This window comes from Varanus komodoensis, unplaced genomic scaffold, assembly GCF_004798865.1.
Source record: "Varanus komodoensis strain SLA01 unplaced genomic scaffold, ASM479886v1 scaffold26, whole genome shotgun sequence".
Lineage (NCBI taxonomy): Eukaryota > Metazoa > Chordata > Lepidosauria > Squamata > Varanidae > Varanus > Varanus komodoensis.
The window spans coordinates 1,348,128-1,367,269 of NW_025335684.1; the positions used below are offsets into that span (position 1 = coordinate 1,348,128).

Genomic DNA, 19,142 nt, shown 5'->3' on the forward strand with positions numbered 1-19,142 from the left:
GGGGATGGTGGAGGACAGGAAGGCCTGGAGGAATGTTGTCCATGGGGCCGCGATGGGTCAGACACGACTTCGTGACTAACAACACCAACATGTCCAGAACAAATGGCATCACAGTCACACTGGGTTTTGTCGGACTCGACTTCGCGACTAGCAACAACAACATCGATGGTTTATGAAGGAGGATGCCGGGAAGGGGGCATTTCCGCCTCGCTGCGCCTCCCCAGCAGAAGGCGAGGCTGCGGCTCCCTGCCCGCCGGGCCGTCCCTTTGTCCCGAGTCACCACAGTGTCCTCCTGGCGGCTGCAGGTGAAGGTGGCCGACCAGCAGAGTGGGCGGACTCTCTGGGAAGGATATTCAAGGTGCAGGATCACCTGTCGGGCATTGCTGCGGGCTGGCCAGAGTTGAGGGGAAAACGCGGGCCACACCGAGGCTCGCCGCCCGGCTGGCATCCACCAGCAGGGGCCCCTGGGCTTGCTCTCCTTCCTCACCGCAGGGACCAGTGGCCCTCCTCCCTCGCGGGCTGGCCCCGCAGCCGGAGCGCGCCCCGAGCCCTGGGAGGGCCCTTTCACCCTTCCACGCGGCTCGTGAACCACTGTCTCCCCTGCGAAGCCAGTGGATTACGCGGTGACCCCCTCCGCACGATTACATAAGTCTGCCTGCCCCCACGCAATCGGATGAATTCATTTTCCTGGTGGAGAGCACAAGCCCCGTACCTGGATAATCCATCATTTTAATTGCTTTCCGGAAAGCGGAGCTGACAGTGCCTCTAGGCTGCCAACTACTCTCCTGCACAGCTGGGGGGGTGTGCATGCGCTGGGGGGGTGCTTCCAAACCCCACGTCCTGGGGCATCACGGCTGCAAGCTCGGGAGAGAGGCACCCTTTGCAGGGGGCGAGGGCCAGCAAAGGGTTGGGGGACGCCGGACTGGTTGGGGAGCTAGGAGCGGGCTAACCCCAGACCACGGGACGTGCGTGGCTCCACCCGGTGCAGCCGAGGCAGGGCCTTCCGGGGGGGCGGGAAGCCCGTGGCCCCCGGCCTGGTGCGAGAAGCCCCTGGAGGTGACCAGTCCGGAATTCTCTGCCTCTCTCCTCGCAGGGAGGAAGAGGAAGGAGGGGGCAGGGAGGGCAACGGGAGTGTAAGGAAGAGAGGGAGAAGAGGTGGCTTAGGAGGTGCCAGAAAGAAAGAGGAAGGAGGTGTCAGGAAGGAAGGAAGGACGGACGGAGATGGGATGGAAGGAAGGGGGGAAGGAGGAAAGAAAGAGCTAAATGGACTGACTGGGGTGGGGGAGAGGGAGAAGGGGTGACAGAAAGGAGAGAGATGAGGTGGCTTCGGCCCCCTTGGGTTCTGCTCCCACCCCGCACTGGTGGCAGGTGACTGGGGACAGATTGCTGCCGATGGAAGGTGACTCTCACGGAAAAGCCGCCCGGCCTCCGCATGAGCAGCGCTCGCTGCGTGTCGGGAGAAGGGCCTGAGGTTGCTCCTGGCCCTCCGCCTCTCGCTTTGGGTCACAGCTCAGCCGAGGGGGGTGTCTGATGGGCGAAGAGGTGGTGGGCCCTACGGTGCGCCGACCTGAAGGGGGGGCTGGGCCGGCAACGAACGCCATGCGGGGGACACCTGCCAGCGTAGGGGCCAAATCCAGGGCTCTCGAGGGGCTCAATCCAGCGCTGGGCAAGGCCAAAGCAAAGCGGGGGAGGCCAAGAGAGCCCAAGAACGGCGCCGGGTGGTTGGGGAAGGGGGTTCCAGACTGGGATGCCATAGGGTGGATCTGGCCACCAGGGCTGAGGTCTACAGGCAGAGATCCAACAGGTGCAGCAAGGCAGGCAAGCCGAGGAGGAGAAGGCTGAGGCAACAATATCTGTGGCGAGGCGATGCGATGTGATGCGATGCGCGGGGGAGTGCAAACATGGTTGCATGTACCGCGAGCCGGATTTCAGGTCATGGATCAAGAGCAGCTGGATGCTTGTGGGAACAGTGGCAGTGACGTGTGGTATAGGCCTCTCCAGCTCCCTGGCCTCGCTGACGACCGCGGTGCAGAAACGCCCCGTGCTGCGCATGATGGGGGCCGGAGTTATTTAAAGCAAGCAGAAAATCAGCATTTGATCATAAGAGCCAGTTCAATTGGAGCTCATTTAGAGCCTCGAGTTAAACTGCCCCCGAATCAAAAGCTGCTTAAACATCCCCCGTTAAAGAAAGCAATAATTGCCTCAGTTCATCAGATCGACATTCAAGCCGCTCCAGGTTTCATGCGCAGGCCTTGGCTGGGGAGTTGGGCCGTTCCCACTCCTGGCTGCTTCCCTTCCCCGCCTCCAGCCCCAAATCAGCTTGGCATTCAGCTTCAGCTAGTGCTGATTGTCTGGGCTGCTCCTTCCAAACGGGAGGTCAGCTTCTGGGTGGCTACTTGAAAACGGGGAGGGCAAGCAGTGCTGTGGGGACGGACCGCTTGGCTCTCTGCAGCCTGAATGAGAAAGCCAGCCCCCCGCCGTGAGTGCCGGTGCCCCCCTCCCTCCGTCTCCAGCTGTCCTCTGCCGCAGGGATCCCCATCTGGCCTTCCCTTTGAGCAGCACAGGAAGCTGCGTTCCACCAAGCCAGCATCCTCCCAGCCCCGGGGGGGTGGCACTGGCGGGGCTCTCGGGTCCTGCAGGATGCAGTTGTTTCCCAGCCCTGCCTGGAGATGCTAGGGTCAAACCCGGGCCTTCCACCTGCCCAGCCGAGGCTTCCTTGCAAGTGGCGGAAAAGCGGCACAAAAATGCAAAATGAGGGTGAGGGGGATAGAACAGCCTCCCCCAAAGCAGGTGTGTGGGACTGCAATTCCCATCACCCCCAGGCAACTGTCATCTAAAATGGCTGGGTGGAGCCAGGTTGCGGGGAACCCCCCCTGTGAAATCCGGTAACTCGTGTCGGCAAAGCTCCAGCGGCCAGCCAGGGAGAGTCGCCTCTTGGGAGGGGTGCGAGAGCAGCGCGCCACAGCCCCTCGGCAGAGAGGCACTTGGCTCCCCTCCTCGTTCGAACCGGACCGTAATTTAGGGACAGATCGGAGTCCGAGCCCCGATTATGCTTCCTGGAAAGCGGCGCCATCCCGATCGATACCACATCCTCGCCGGAGAAAATGCAATGAAAGGGAAGCTTTGGCGTGAAATAGAATATGCCACCCTTGCGTCGTTAGAAATTTAAGCTGCTTGCCCTCATTACCAGCCGTGGGCTCTCTGAGAGGAAGGGCGATGGCCACCTCCGCGGGGTGCCATCCGCTCGCCTGTCCCCGCACTCCATGGCTCTTGTGCAAAAACGTGCAAACGCACGGGCACAAACGTGCAGCGCTGGCGTGGCTCATTTGCAGGAGGTTGCCACTCAGTTCGGTTCCCCGAGCGCAGCTTCAGCCCAGCAAGCTCCTTCGGGTATTTGAACAGCCCCCCGGCAGCCCCGCGCAAAGCAGAAACGCACCTCTTGAAACGCCACGCACCTGCCCGGGGTTCCTCAGGTCTGCACACAAGGCCTTTCTCCTGCGTCGCTCCCAAAATGTCGAAGGCACTTCTTCAAGGCCCGTGTCTTGGTCTTCAGGAAGGATGCAAATACATCTGCCGCTTAACAGAGCTTTAAACCTTGCTTTTGTTGTTTAAACTGTTGTACGCAGCTTGAGAGCTCCTTGAGAGCTGTTACAGTGGTGTATAAATGCTAATAACAGATAAACCCAATTCAGCAGATGGTGGCACAACTTAATGCTTGTGCAATGAAGACACCAATCCTTTTTCTTTCCTCCAAAAAGGAGGATCGCTCACCTGTGCAGAGGACAAGGGCTCCCGCAGGTCTTAGCTGGGGGGTCCTATTTTGTGGTGGTTCCGCTTCTTTCTTGTTTCCGGGGTGCGGTTCTCATCTCATGCTCTGTTTCTCACATTTCGCTTTGTTTTGGTTTCGCTCACATGGCTCCCTCTGGAAAAGCAGCAAAGATTCGCCGCATTTAGCAAGTCCCGCGAACAGCCGGTCCTCCTCTGAAGCCTTCGAAACTAGCAGCGCCCCTTTCTTCTGCTCTGAGGCAGTGCCGTCTTTTGCCTCTTCTCGGCAAGGCTGGGCAAGTCGTCGCGCTAGAAGAATAGCCTTATAATAGCCTCCCCTGTGGAGGTTTCGTGCTTCAGTAATGGAACCTCGCGGCATCTCAGTGTCCACCTAACTGTTTTTCCACCCAAGCATGAAGAAGACATTAGTTAGGAATAGCTTTCAGAGTCCTGGCTGGACCGAGAGGAGAGCCAGGTCTGTTCCTGTTTCCCAGCAAGGGCAGGAGGGGGTGAAGCTGTGCGGAAGGACGACCTGTCTGGTCAAAGCAGCCCCTGCCTCGCAGCGACCAAGAGACACGGCCGACTGGAAAGGAGAGAAACCCACAGAAATGGGCCCAGGGCGGAGGCTGGACGGTGAAGCAGGCCGAATGGCTCCAATAGCCTCTTCTGACAGGGGGAGGTGCCCGTAAGGGAAGAGGGGAGCCGAGCTGAGCTGGTTCAAGCTGGGATAAGTCAGGTTCAGATTGGTAAGTCGCACTGAAGTTGATCAGGTTACCACAAGATGGGTCGGTTGTCGGTCAACTTGCAGGACATTAGACTCAGGCAAACTGAAGTAAAGCAGGTCAGACCAAGATAAATCTGGTGAAATCACACCGGATGCTGGTGAGCCAGAGTGAGGGCCCTGGACAGCCCCTAGGACACTCGGCCAGCTGAGCCATAGGGAGAAGTTGTCTCAGCAAAGGGCTGAAGGCATCAAAACACTCATGAAGGCCAGCAGGGTCTGCCCCTCCCAGAAAAGCCGTTCACCGCACAGCTGTGCGCAGGAGGACTGCAAAGGAGCGATCCTCCAAGGACGGGGATGATGGGAAGGGGTATAGAGGGGCATTTCAAGGACTCCCTCCTGAGTTGGCGTGGGGGGAGTCCCTCAAGCGCCTGAATCCTCCATGGAGCACTGCCGGACTTCAGGTGCAGCGGCTGTGAGAGCAGCAATCCAACTGATCTGCTCCCAAGTCTTGTTCTGCAGGGAATTTGATATTTAATATTTCAGTGTTTGCATTTGACAGTGTTTGATAGCTGACATGCTGTGGCAGTTAATACTTGATAACCATGTTGTTGCTCTTTTGAAATTCCTTGCTTTTTCTAGCTTGGATGAGGCAACCTCACGGTGGAAGTGCAGCTTTTAGGTTAATAGTTCGGTTTTGTGGTCCCTGCTGCATCCTAGAATTCTGGCAGGGAGAGTCATTTTGAGGCCTAGCCTGTGAAGAGTGATAAATGGGCAAGCTAGCATGTTTCAGTTTCAGTGTTTTTAACTCGGCATTTCATGGTGGCGGTGCGTCGGCCGTTTAGGAAGCTGGTCCCTCACGACAACCCCAGTTCCACCCTGGCCGGGCCGGGGCGGGGGGTCCTACTCAGTCACTCATTCAGAATATTTCTGTATAAACGGCCCTTTGTCCTTATAGATTCCGGGACAGTCGATTTTCATTAGGATGCTGTGCTTCATTCTATTTTGTCTTCTTGTTAAACTGTCCCCAGGCCAGGCTAAGGGGCAGTCTAAAAAAGTTTTGCATCAACCAAGTGCCATAAACCAAACGAAGGACCAAGCCGTCGACAACAGGGAAAAGAACTGCTCTGGGAGCAGAAGGGCAACTCGGAATTGCCCCCTTTTTAGCTTTCCCATCCGCTTTGATTGGTTTTAAGCACCGTGGAACGAAGGGTGGGAGAGGGGGATCCGCCGCCTCCGCCGCTGGCTGTCCAAGGTGCTGAAATCCACGAGGCTGGAATGGCTGCCTGGCCTTCCCAAGAAGTGTTGGGAGAAACCGCCAGTCCTGTTGCTCTCAGATCCAGCTCCTCGTTTGTTGAGGGAGAGGGATAGCAAAGCAAAGCTTCTCAGCAGCCAGCAATTTATTTATTTATTTCTATTTATTTATTTAAAACCTTACTAGACCCTCCCTCCCTTGTCGGAGTCTCGGGACGGGCTGACAGCGGCAGGTCCCCTCGGCCCTTCAAGCAGCCAGCAAACCTGCGGGGATAGCCCTTTGTCCGTTCACACAGGAAGGGCGTGAAGATGCACTGGTCATCTGCGTATCTGGAGCCCCCTGCACCCCCCCCATTTGGCCTAGTCAGTGTGGAGCCCCAGAGTGACACCCCTTCCCTTTGCGACCCACTTTGGGTCCCAGCCCTGACACCTCCCCACATTTGCGCATGGAAACAACCTCAGGAAGACGGGTGCCACGTCCTTGCTCTGCGCTGCTTACTCTCCGAGTGGCAGAGCAGCGCTCTCGTGCCAGGCTCTTGCAGGTTAATTTCTGCGCCCGGTAAAATGCAATCACAAATTTGTCTAGTGCATTTGCTTCGTCTGTCTTATTTCTTAGCCGCTCAGTTCCCCCGGCGTCTGCCATTACGTTTAAAGCTGATGGATTTCAGTTCATGGCAAGGTGTGAATTTGCTCAGTGCAGTAATTCCCTCTTGGAAAAACAGAGAACAAAGAGGACGTGGGAGCGGCCAGATGGGCTGGCCCAAACCATGACGACGCTTTAGGATTGGCCCCCCCTAATTTCCTCCTTCTGGGTTGCCAGAGTTTAAATTCCACTAGGAAAACCTCTTCCCTCTCCATCAAAAACTCCCCAAAAACCAACAACCAACAACCTTCTCTTTGAACATCCAGCCAGAAGCAGATTCAAAATCTGCAAGTTCAAGAGCGGATCATTATAGCCTTTTTATTTCCTGACTGATCTGCAGAATATTTCTCTGCAAAATGGGAGACTGCCAGCCTCCCCACACACCCTCGCCCATCTGTCTAGGATGCCAAAAAGGGTAGGCCTGGGGTGTGCGTGTGGGTGGGTGGAACTTCAGAAATAGGATATAGATTTTTAACCTCTGTCATCTCAAGGATTGGAAGTAGATGAAGCATTCCAGCAGAGGCTCCCGGGGGCTTAGGAAATAACTCAGAAGACTGAAATTTGCGTGTGCTGGTGAAACTGTGTATACACGGTGCTGCTGAGCTCCATCAAGAGACCTCGTGGTCCTTCACTCGGGGAGTGGAGAGTTGCAACTGGGAGTCGCAACTTCAGGGAGTGGGTACCACAGGGTTCAGGTCCGGGCCCGTGCTCTTCGCCATTTTCATTCATGACTTGGATGAGGAGACGGGGAGCAATGATCAGATCTGCAGCTGACACAAAACTGGGTGGGATAGCTAATCCCCTGGAAGACAGAAAGAAGATTCAAGGTGATCTTGAGAGGCTGGAAATAACAGGATGGAATTCAGTAGGGACAAGTGACAAATTCTGCAGCTGGGGGCGGGGGGAAGGAAACCAAATGCACGGTTGCGGGGCGGGGAATGCCTGGGGCAAGAATATTGCAAGTGAGGCGGGTCTTGGAATTGCTGCCGATCCCAAGCTGAGGGCGAGTCAGCCCATGAGTCGGGGCTGCAAGAAGAGCAGAGGCCATTTCAGGCTGCTTGGATCGGAGTGTCACTTCCAAGTCCCGTGAAGAGCCGGCTCTCCTTTATGCAGAACTGGTTGGGCCTCATCTGGAGGCCCGTGTCCCGTTCTGGGCACCACAGGTTGAGAACGGTGCAGAGAAGCTGAGAAGGGATGCAGACAAGTTCGAAAGACCCAGGGAGGGGGTGGGCTCTCCCGCGCTGGAGGCATTCAAGATGCGGCCCTCCAAAAGGGAGGTTTCACTTGGAGTCCCGCGCTGAGCAGGGGATTGGACCCAGGGCCCTCTGGCCCCTGCTGTCTCCACTGTTCTGTGCTGCCGTGATCCCCCATCCCCGAAGGGGCTGCCAGCCAGCATTGTGCTCCGACGTGCCGTGATTGGTCACCGGCAGTGGCACTTGGGGCGGGGGCGGGGGGCCTGGTCAGGGAAGTTCTCCCTCTGGTCCACCTCCAGGCAGCGGTGCACTGCCGAGCTTTGGTGCCCGGCCCATCGCACGGGCCCGCCAGCGAGGAGGCCGCAAGTGCGCCGGCAGCTGTGTTGACATGTGCCAGAACAAAGAGCCGCTTGGCCGTTTGCCTCTCTGCCAAGAACAGGCCTTTTGTAAAGCTGATGAATCTAATTGCCCATGCAAAACCAGGCGGCCCAGAATCCTTTGCAATGCGACAGGGCTGGTTCCCCATAGATTTTGATGCTGCAATTGCAGCTAAACTGGGAGGGAGCAGGGAAGTCTTTCTGGGGGGGGGGGGGGCGGGTTGTGTCCTCCTCCTGGTGCGTCCTTCGCAGCACTGCCTCTGGGTCATATTAGGGGTCTCCATGTGGCACCAACCACGGCAGGCTCCGCTTTCCTTGAGGAAGCGTCACTGGAGGAAACTTGCCAAAAGCCTGCCTTGAAACGGATTTCCTCTCCAAACCAGAGTTTCCGGGGCCATGCTGGCTGGTCATTCTGAGCTGAGAACTGCATTGGAGCACATGCAAAATACAAAACCCAGCTTTGATCTGCACATTTGTGCAGGAGGTGAGGATGGGTTGAGCTTGTAGTGTGATTCGCAAATTTGTCAAGCGTCCGTAAATCTCGCCTCGTCTTCTGGCAATGGGGTGGAGGGCTGAGCAGACCCTCTGCTCCCCTGAAGCCGCCACCTTGAGAGTGGGGGCCTTCGACCTCCGTCCATCCCCCAACTGACATCCTAATGAAAGATGGAGAAAATTAGGTTTTCCATTTAACTGCGTGCGTGATTGTAATGCAAGCGGAAAGAGGGCATCTCCGAGGTAGAATTTCCCCTCCTGTTAGCGGGGGGCGACCCCAGTGTAAGATCTCTGAGCCAGCAAGTCTGAGCAAGCCCTTCCTGCCAGAGACGCTGGGGGGCTGTGGCAGAGACGCCAGGCCCGCGCGACCCACGGGTCAGGGCACTTGCTGCTATGGGGTGGCTCTGACTGCGCAGGTCGTTGGAGTGGTACTCGGGGCAGGTCTGCTTGCGTTCCTCACAACGCTTTGTGTTGCTCGTGTGGATCCAGAAACGGGAGAAGCGCATTTGGGCTGGTGGCCATACCGTGCGCCTCTTTGCCACGGGGCTTTCCCAGAGTCTCTGCTCTGGGGAAAAGCGGCTGCACCCCGAAAAATGCAATGAGTGCACACTGTACCCCTCCAGAGTCTCCAGACCTTGCCGGGAGCTTGTGTGGCTCCGCAGGCGCATGTTCTCTGCTGGGGCAGCAAACCAGCGCATTAAGTCGAGCCACGCCGGGCGGGGAAAGGGGTCCGTGCATCGGCGCATGAGTGCAAAGCGGGAGCCCGGCTGCTTGGATCCGGGGATGCGTTCCAGAGTGTAAACGTTGACCTAGTTTGCGCCGGTGACAAATTGTGACAATCAATGTAATTGCAAGCTCTCTTGCCTTTGGCGGAAACCGATCCCATCATTACGACCAGTCAGTCCAAGGCACTGAGTCATCTCGCGCTCCCGAGCTGCAGCAGGGGCGGGATGCGGGGAGCCCCCGTGGAAGTTGCTGAGATCCCCGGGCTCACACCACCGCAGAGTCTGCTCTTGAAGTCCCTCGTTCGCTCGTGATGGCCCAGCCCCTGGCAGCATCCTCCACGCATCTGTTTCGTGGAATCCGGGGGAATGACGGCCTTCGGTTGGTACGGTTCCCCTCAATCCAGAGCCCTCCCTCTCGCGATGGGCCTGCATCGCTTTCCCCGAAGTTTCTTGCGTGGGCAGCTGCTTGGGGATGGCTGCGCCCGCCTCGGGGTTGTTGCTGCGCCGAGAATGGGTGGAAGGCGCATGGACCCCCCGTGACACCCAGAGTCCTTCAGCGTGTCGGCGTCTCGGCATGCACCCTGTCCAATTAAGGGCTCGGGTTTGGGTTAGGGTGAAAAGCATGCCCGCTTTAACAGGAGAGGGCACGATACAGAGCCAGGGTCCTTCACCAGCACCGAAGCCACCGCGGATCCTCTTGCAGGCCTTCCTGGGATGCCGGGGGTTCAACCGATGAGCCAGCAAGCAAAGCCGAAGGGAGGCAGACTGCCCTGACTGAGCCGCTGAGGCAAACAGCCGTCGAGGAGGCAATAGCAAGTCAGAACATCGCCTTTCCTCCCATGTATCCCCTTCCTGGGTTCCGGGGCTCAGCCCTCCCCACAGTCCGGAGTCCACCGAGTGCTCCGTGGCCTCAGCGAAGGAAAAGGGCCCGTGATTCTGTTGCAAAGCAAAAGCGCGTTTCTTCCCATTCCTCCCACCGTCACGGGGGCAAATTAGCCGCAACGATGAGGCCGGGGCAAGTGCAGCCTGCATGCTGCCGCCCCTCCAGATGTGTTGGACTGGAACTCCCATCATCCCCAGCTTGCATGGCTGCCGTGCTGCCCTGGCTCTATAAAGTGTGGGCGGAGGGGCAGGGAAGGACTTAGCAGCTGTCTTCTAAGCTAATTCATAGCTTAGAATTTCAAATTCGGTTGCAATTTGAATTTTAAGTGCCTGCTTGCTACGGTTCAGGATGCATTAAGCATCCTTCGAGAAAGCAACAAGCCCAGCTCACCCGGAGGGGGGAGACAGACCCCCCCCCTCACGGACCGGCTCGTACCTCGGCGGATCAGGTTCCGGTGTGCCCTTCCATGAGCAAAGAGCAGCATATTGGAAGTGAATATTCCTGCAGAGACAGACAAAAAAACAGAAAAGGCCAGGGTGGGCGGGGGGAGAGATTATGCGTCTTTTGCTGCCCTGGTAGAGAGTTAATCTCCTGTAGCAGGAACGGCAACCAACTTTCGCTTCAGCTTATGCTTGCGAAGTCCTCAGTGGCTATTGACTGATTGCAGCCGAAATGCGGTTTTTGGCCACAGCTCCCAAAGACCGTTAAAAAAACCGAGGTAGGAGAAAACAGAGTTGACTTGGAATTAGAAGCTTCCCAGCAAGACGAAGAAAGTTGCGGCTTCAGGTGGGAACCGACAGAGAGAAGGGACCGAATTCAGCCAGTCCACCCAGAGGGGCAAGGCTGGCAGGACGAGGGGCAGGGTCTTTTCTGTGGCGGCCCCACGACACTGGAACGTCTTCCCCGTGGAGTCTGGAGCAAAAGAATCACAGTCTTTGTGTTCCGATAAAGCATGTTTGTCCCATTCAGCTCTGGTTTCTTTTTAAGGGGTGCTCGCAAGTAAGCTATGTAAATTAGTGATGTTTTGTACCTTGATGGGAACTTCCCTCCTTTCGAACCAATACATGAAGTAAAACTCAGATAACCTTTGAAACTGACACTCCTCCAATAAAAACGCTTACATAAACATGTAGGCTACAGGAGAGTGGATATAGGAATGCATATATTCATGAATATAAGGTTGCAAAGCTATCCTGCTAAGAAAATTGCTTGGGGGAAAATATATACAATATTCAAAAATGCATGTATTGGGTGAAACAAACATTGGTATTGCTCTTTTCTCCAATATATACATCCCCCCACACACACTGGCAAACGCCATTGCAACATTTGGGGATGAGCACATTTTGAAGGATCGCTAATATAATGGTTCCAATGTGCAAAATCCAGATTGCATTTTAGTGCAATCTGCTCCCATTTTTTCCCATCCCTAGAAATGTGTGCTTGGACTTGAATCCAGATGGAGTTTTGCTCTCCCCGCTCCTGGGTCGCCTCGGGGGTTCCAAAAGCAGAGGGGGTGACTTCCGGGCCCGGGTGGGCTTGTGTGACCTCCGTTTGCGGCACCCGAGTGGGTATGTCTGGACCTCCAGGCTTGCAGACGGCCCACAAATTCTCGCTGGCCCACAGCAGGAGTGAGGGTTCAGTTGCTCCCTTGCACCCCTGGATTCGCCGGCCAGGCATAACTCTGCTCTGGGCTGCCAGCTGTGGCGTTTTGCAGCCGGGAACACCAGCCGAGGGCGCGGAGCTACGCACACGCCGACGCAAAGCCGTTCCGCCTCGGACCTTCAGAATTCGGGCCCGAGAGGCGTACTGCCTCTGACTCTGGAGAAGTGAGTGGTCCCCACGTGGCCACGGAGCCCCCGAATGACATTGGGGCAGGCGGTCTCACTCTCACCCTAACCTACCTTGCAGGGTTGTTGTGAGGATAAGAAGGAGGACCCTGCCGGCCATTTTGGGTTCCTCAGAAGAGGAAATAAGGCCATTGCAAAAGCGGTGTAGTGACCGTGAGAATAGTAAGCACAGAGCCATGATGACTAGCCGCCATTTCCCCCAAGAAATCGCAGGATCCCGTCAAAGCTGTCCGGGACAGGGCAGTGGCTGTCACCCCCTAGACCTGGCTGGGCTACAGCTCCCATCATCCACAAACATCAGCTCTGCTTGGGGGTTTTATTTTATCAAGTGGCATATGAGTAATGCACCAGAGAAAGTTCTGTGCTACTTAGACGGAGATGCCGACTGGGCAGTGGAAAGCCGCCTCTCGCTGTCCCGACGGAGAATAAGCTGCTTCTCGTTGGGAAGCGCTCCAGCTCTGACTCCAGTCCTACGGCAAAAACGATGGACAGCTCCGCCATAAGCAGCTTTTCATTTCCCCCATTCAAGGCAGGCTGGGGGGGGAGTTCAGGCCGCAAACCTGGCCAGAACTGACCCACAGATAAAGCATTTCTCATTGTCCACCCCCCCCCCCCCCCCGCCGTCCTCCATTAATTATTCCAGAGTGGTCCCCTGGTCAGGTGCCAGTAACAACAGGCATTTTAAAGCAGCCCATAATGTTCTTCCACACACACACAAATCACCAAATCTATCACAGGACAAAGGCATGTTGTTTATGCTGCTGGAAATGCGGCGCATTTGTCAGACTTATCTGCTCCCCAGCCCCCCGCCTGGAAGCTAGTCCGTTGCGCAAGTTGCGCTGAGATGGGTTTGGGCCGGGCGTCATCCCCGCCTCGTCCTTTAACAGACAGCAGGAATGCAATTATTGAGCAAGATGGATGGACCTCCCTGCAACACGTCCTTTTTCTGAGCCACCCGGTTCCCGAGGCCCCTTCCAACGTGCTTCTTTCCGAACGCCTTTGCGCGGCGATTGAAGGCGCGGAAGCTACTCGTGCACAGAGCATTCCTTCCTGCCACGCGAGCAGGACGAGGCGCCCCGTCTCTCCTGGGCCGTGGGGTCTCTCCCGGCTTGCCTCTGGTCCCCCAGCCAGGCCATGTGGGTGCCCCAAGAGGATCTCTGGAACTGGACTAAGGCCGAGTCAGAAGCAGGTCCAGCCTCCCCAGTTCAGAGCCTCCAAGCTGATCTCGGCTCGCCTTTTCTGCCGGCAGTTGGTCTTTATCGTGACTTTTTGGGCTGTTTCATGGCAGTGTGTGATTTCTACCCCCTTCGTGCATCTTATTTACAGCACTGCTATCTGTTAGCATGAAGGGTGGTTGTAGGACAACCAGAAGTGGGCACTGGGCATTTCAGCCGCTCGCAGTGGTTTCAGACAGGGGCAAGAAAAAGACTTTTTCCCCCCTGGATTAGGCTGCTGAGGCGAAGACAGGCAGCAGGCCGGATAGGACGGGGATCCTGTGTGCCGCGGTTGCGTGCAGGCAAGCCCCGGCTGGGGTACTGAAAGCAAATTGTCGCTGAGCCCCCGCTGTGCGTGTTCACGCAGGTGAAACCACGGTGCGAGATGATGCATCCGGATTTGCCCCGTGCTGCGGGGACATCAGAAGGCTTGCCAGTCTGTACACATCTGAGGAAACAACACAGAAAACTGCAACGTATTTGGAAAATTGCTGGCAGGCGCAAGAGCGTACACAAGTCAGCACTGGGAGCAAGGGACACAAACAGACTGGCTCGTTTTCTTGCAGTGCTGTGGTGTTTGTGTGCTCGTTTGCCTTTGAACGCAGAGTTCAGGCCCAGCCAGACTCAAGACGGGGAGGATGAGACATGGAGAGAAACTGGAACAGACGTTCCCTTGTCTCTGCTGAATAGGGCCCGGCACTCGAACGGAAAAGCAAGCTGATCTCACGAACCTGAACTCTGCCCCCCCTCAGACGACTTGGCCTGTCCTGCCCCTTCCACTCCGTGGCTGCCGGCTCCCCAAAGTGGCCCCATGGCTCCACAGGGACGGAAGAGGCCCCTGCCACGAAGCTTTCTCTGGCGGTTTCTTTAGTTAGCTTCTATGTTGAGATTTTGCATTTGTCTTTTGTTTTGTTTTGTTTTGTTTCTGGGGTGGGGGGGACAGTATTTCTACAGTGAAAAATGGTATGTTTTTCATGAGATTTGTTTCCTTATAAACATTTCCCTGGAAGCTGTTCCCAGAATGTCACCACTTTGCTCCACATGACCCAGGCTGCTGCTGCTTTTCCGTTTTTTCTCCCCGCCATCCAAAATGGCAGTTAATTCATCTGATGTCTGTCTTTCCCTCCCTCCCCGTCTCTCTCTTTCTCTCTCTCTATCTTAACTAGCACTCCTGCATAATTTAATGCAAACTGCTACTGGGAATTCCACTTTAAGTTATTTTTCCTTATTCTCCTCCCTGCTGCTCCGAGCATTTAGCAAGCCTCGCTTGGGACTGCTTTCTCTCAAGGACGGGCAGAGAACGAACATGTGGTTAACCTTCTCCCACCTGCCACGCACCCCATCCCTCCGTGGTCAAATGCCACCGGTGGGGGGAGGCTTACAGGGGCCCCCACGGTCGCTCCAGCCGACCCTCCCCACTGGCTGCGCGTCACACGTGTCGCCTGAAGCTGCTCGGCCATTTGCAGCCGCACGCAGCATTTTCCTGAAAGGTTGCCAACGGATGGGACTGGTGTGGCCGCCCCGGCTCCTGCGCCACCCCAGCCGTTCCAAAGCAGCGGGGAATGGCTAGTGGTCCGAGCGATCAGCTCCACAACCTCCATCTCTCTCAGCAGCCCTCTTCAAGTGGGAACCCTCCAGATTTCCTGGATCATGGGAGTTGGCAGGTTAACAAATCCGGAGGGCACACGTCTGGGGAAGGGGGGATTTGGAATATCTCCCACAGAGATTTGGTCTGCTTTCCCTTTCTCCTCCGTCTACCGACGGCTGCAGACGGCATCCTGTTACCTTGATTGTGCTGCGGAGCTGGTTACAGATTTAGGTAATTAAGCACAGAGTAAGATGAGTTGCCTCTTCTGCTGTCAAACTTGCTAAAAATACACAGAATGGGGAAGGAAATCAAACCGCGTGTCTGTGGGAGCGGGAATTATTTCTGCTCTCGATTCGATGGCTGAAGGGGCCATCGCCGCCTGTGTGAATGCTAGGCTGCGGTCTTCGCCCCTTGCCGGAAAACGCCGGGCCTTCGAAAGCATTCTGCTTGGCGCGACTCCCGCCGCAGCTCTTCGCCTCGCAAGCCCAACCGGGGCGGAGGCAGGAGATGCGGGGGCCCTGGCGCTGGAGAGGCGGTTCTCCGAGGCCAGGGGAGCACCAGTTCCTCCTGCCCCCGGCTTCTGCAGGCTGGGGCGGGCTCCCCGGCGGCGCCTGGGTTTCCAGGCCGGCAGCACGGGCCGCTTGACGCGCCCGCCCCACCCCGGGGCTCCGCCACCTTGCTCCGCTCGCGCTCGCGGCCCGCCAGCCGAGTTGGCTTCCTTGACGCTCGGCCCCACCTGGTTTGAGCACGTCAGCATGCTGGTCATCCTGCTGAACTGCGTCACGCTCGGCATGTTCCAGCCCTGCCAAGACACCCAGTGCCAGTCCGAGAGGTGCACCATCTTGGAGGTAAGAGGCCCCCCTCCCGCTCCCTCCCTCCCTGTGTCGCAAGGTGATGGGGGCAACCGGAACCTCAGCCCCACCATTTGGGGGCGTCGCATCCCCCTTGCTCTCTCCACTCTCCGCAACTGCCTTGCTCGTCTCCCTGCATGGTGCAGGCGGTGGCCCATCTTCCACCGCCCCGTGGGCGACCTTTGCCCCGCACCGCATGGGGTAAAGTGGCAGCCTGATGGGGGGTCTGCCCTGGGGGTCCTCCCTGGCGGCAGTGTTGGGGGGCCGCTGCAGCCCGAGAAAAGCCAGGACGTTTCCCCAGAAAAAGACGAGGGAAATGCCACGCAGGGCCCTCGCGTTCCTGGGAGGAGAGGAGCCGTGAGTTGGTGGCAGTGCCCCAGCTGGCCATGCAGGAGGTCCCCTTCTCCACCTCCAAGTAGGGCTAGGAAGTCATCCTGCCTGGGACCCAGGAGAGCCACTGCTGCCGGTCAGAGCTGGCAATATTGGGCTGGCTAGACCAAGGCCGGACTCCGTTGGTTTAACCCCCAACGGCTCTTTGAGTTTCTCCTAACCCCACACAACTGTTGGCATCACTGGTCGTGTGGGAGACATACTCCCGCCCACGAGATGCTGAAAGGCTGCTCAGAGCCGGCTGGCCGGATCTGACTGAGGCGTGGGTGACCCAGAGTCTCGCCACCACTTCTGGGGGCCTGGGGGCACCGGGCGGGCCTCGTGGAAGGAGCGTCACTCTCCCCCAACCTCTCGCGGCCACCCCTGCCCCGCTGGCACCCTCCCCCTGAGGCTGCCGTGCTCCCCCGCTTCCTTCCAACACCAGCCTGCCCTTCTCCCCTTTCCTGGGCCGAGACGTCTTGTAAGGCGCGTCCCTGAGCCTGGAGCATTTTCAGCGAGGCTTTTCCCCACCTCCAGGAGCTCTTTCCATCTCAGGGGGGAGGATGGCTGGCCTTCCGCTGGAGATCCCATGCCACACGGCCTCCCCCCAGGGCAGCCGGCCACCCCCTGCTAGCTCTGCTCGTAATGCAGCGCAGAGCGTTGTCCCCGGGGAGCTGGCGAGGCCTTGAACTCTTCAGCTTGTTCTTATCCGGCAAGCTTAGGGGCTCGCTCTGAGCCACGGACTCCGATCCCCTCCGAATCCTGCCAGTCGCGGAGCTGGCATGCGCCCAGGGTATCTTCCCAGAGGTTTGGAGGAAGCTCGGTTCCAATGAGCAGATCTGCCCACTGCGCTGTCCCCCACGTCTGAACCGCTGGCGCCTCGCGTTCTTTCTCCCCCAGAAAGGAAGGCCCTGTGGCAACAGTTTTTCTAAATGCGCGGAAACGAAGCCCTCGCCCTTCTCCACCAGCCCAACGTAAGAGGCACCGCATTCCCCGGCGTGGGGAGAACCACGATTCAGCCAGGACTGGGTGCCGGCCACAGAGCTGTTGAAGAGGATCAGCCTTTCCAAAGCAAGGGGCAGCAGCTCTGACAAGGAAGCCCGGCTCTTTAAGCACGAAGAACTCCGAGCCCTGGGCCTGGGGGGACATCTCTCGCCAGTCGTTTCTGTACAGAACAGGCACAGACCTGCAGATTTAGAAAAGTGCTCCACACAATCAAACCACGGTGCACTTCTCTCCCCCACCATCATTCTGGGTCTTCTCTTGTGGGCGGAGCAGTTCCCTCCCCTTCGGAGCCTCCCTTCTGTGCAAACACATTTCTGCAAAAGCCCTCCTGGCCGCCGTGCAACCTCAGAAAACCTCAGCAGCTCTCCGTTTAGATTATTCCCTCTGACCTCCATGAGATGGCTGCTTGCTTGCCTCTGGCTTTCGGCCGGCCATTACATTCCAGCCTCGATCCCACATCCCTGTTATGGCTGCCGTGGGATTTACAGTGCTTAGGAAAATGAAAGTGTGAAGCTATTGAATTAGGCCTGTTAATGTTATTGCCTTGCTGTTCAATAACAAGGCTTAAGGTTTAATGCCTTTGTCCATACACACACGCAAAGAAGGCTCCGGCTGGAACCATCTGCGGATCCAGCCCGCTCGGTTCAGCGCGCCGTCTCCAGCACAAGCAAACAAGATCCCCCAGCAAGTACGGGAACGAGGACACACAAGACAGAACCAGAGCATGCAAACAGCTGTTCTCGCTTTGCACGGCCCGTGTCTAGTCTCCTTTCCAAACACAGAGGTTCCATTAGAAGAGTTCATTTTGACTAGCGTCCTGTCCCTGAAGGGGCTAGCCAGATGTTTCCAGGAGCCTCGGAGCCGAAACACTGTCTGTCCGCTCAGTTTATCTCGGGAATGTGCCATTCCGAGAGGCTTTTCGGCTATGTGTCTCGGAAAGGATAAAGTATGTGACCTCAGTGCTTGGCCTAAACTCCTCCAGCTCCCCGGGTGGCTTCCAGAGTTGCCAATTCCTGCAGCCAGGCAAAAAGTGCTTCGTTCTGATACAGCGTGAAGCAATTTTTTCTCAATTCCCTGCTCTGTTTCCGCAGTCCTCCGCCTCACCTGCAGCGCAGTTTAGCACCACTGGCTCTTGTCCGCACCGTTCTGTGTACACGCATCTTGGGCGGCAGCCCTCCAAACCTCACTCCGGAGCCTCCTCGCCAGAAACACCTGGGCTACCACCGTCCGGAGGATCCAGGGGCAGCTTGCAAAACCAGGCCTGGTGCCGTGTGGGCTGAGGAGGAGAGGATGACGAGACAAACTGGCCTTTAATGGCTGCAAATGCCCGCAAGTGCTGAAAATCACCAACAATTAGTGCCAGTAACAGCAGCGACCCCAAAAGACCGTCCACTTTTAGACCCAATGAGCACTTATGAGAACTGCCGATATTGGATTCAGGGCTTAAGTTGCTGTTAGTCATAGCAACAGCAGCATCCCGTTCTCTCTTTTCTGGCCCCCATATTCGCACTGACACAAAGCCCAGGGGCTTCGCAGAGGGGTCAGACTAGACGGGGGCTTTGCCACGAGGGGCATCTTGCCAGCCAGCCAGCCTGCCCTGCGACCGTGGCGGCCAGCAAGGCTGAGACTGCGGGCAGCTCCTCTGGGGTCGGGGAAGACATGCCCGAAGGCTCTGCAGCCACGCTGTTTTTCCATTTGCTGCATGTGTCCAGGTTTTAAAACACTACCTTGCAAACAGTCCAGCCGTCAAAAACGCTGAAATTTTGCTGAATTGTTAGTTGTGCCGAATTCGCTTTTCTCCCCTAGAAATAGAAAACCTTCCGAGAGGTTTTGGCTCCTCAGACCACCCGGAACAGACCTGGGCGGGCTCCTGTTGTCTTCCTCAAAACGGTTCTTTAGCGGCACGCAAGAGCAAAACTCGACGGCCGTTCTTCTTTTTCACCCAGGCGTTCGATCACTTCATCTTCGCCTTCTTCGCTGTGGAGATGGTCATCAAGATGGTCGCCCTGGGAATCTTCGGGCAGAAGTGTTACCTGGGTGACACCTGGAACCGCCTGGACTTCTTCATCGTCATTGCTGGGTCAGTAGGCGAGGCGCCCATCCATCGGCCGTGCGTCCCAGAGGCGACAATCTCATCCGTGTGTGTGTGTGTGTGTGTGTGTGTGTGTGTGTGCGCGCGCATGCGTGTGTGTCGAGGAGGGTGTGCTGGGGC

General features: G+C 57.1%; 1 protein-coding gene across 1 annotated transcript in view; it reads left to right on the forward strand.

Moving 5' to 3' along the window:
- CACNA1H (calcium voltage-gated channel subunit alpha1 H) overlaps window positions 1-19,142 on the forward strand; it is a 183,665-nt gene that overhangs the window by 89,721 nt on the left and 74,802 nt on the right. Inside the window, exons 3-4 of the mRNA XM_044433645.1 lie at window positions 15,442-15,553; window positions 18,877-19,010. Coding sequence (XP_044289580.1) covers window positions 15,442-15,553; window positions 18,877-19,010 — 246 coding nt within the window. The remainder of the gene's footprint in view (window positions 1-15,441; window positions 15,554-18,876; window positions 19,011-19,142) is intronic.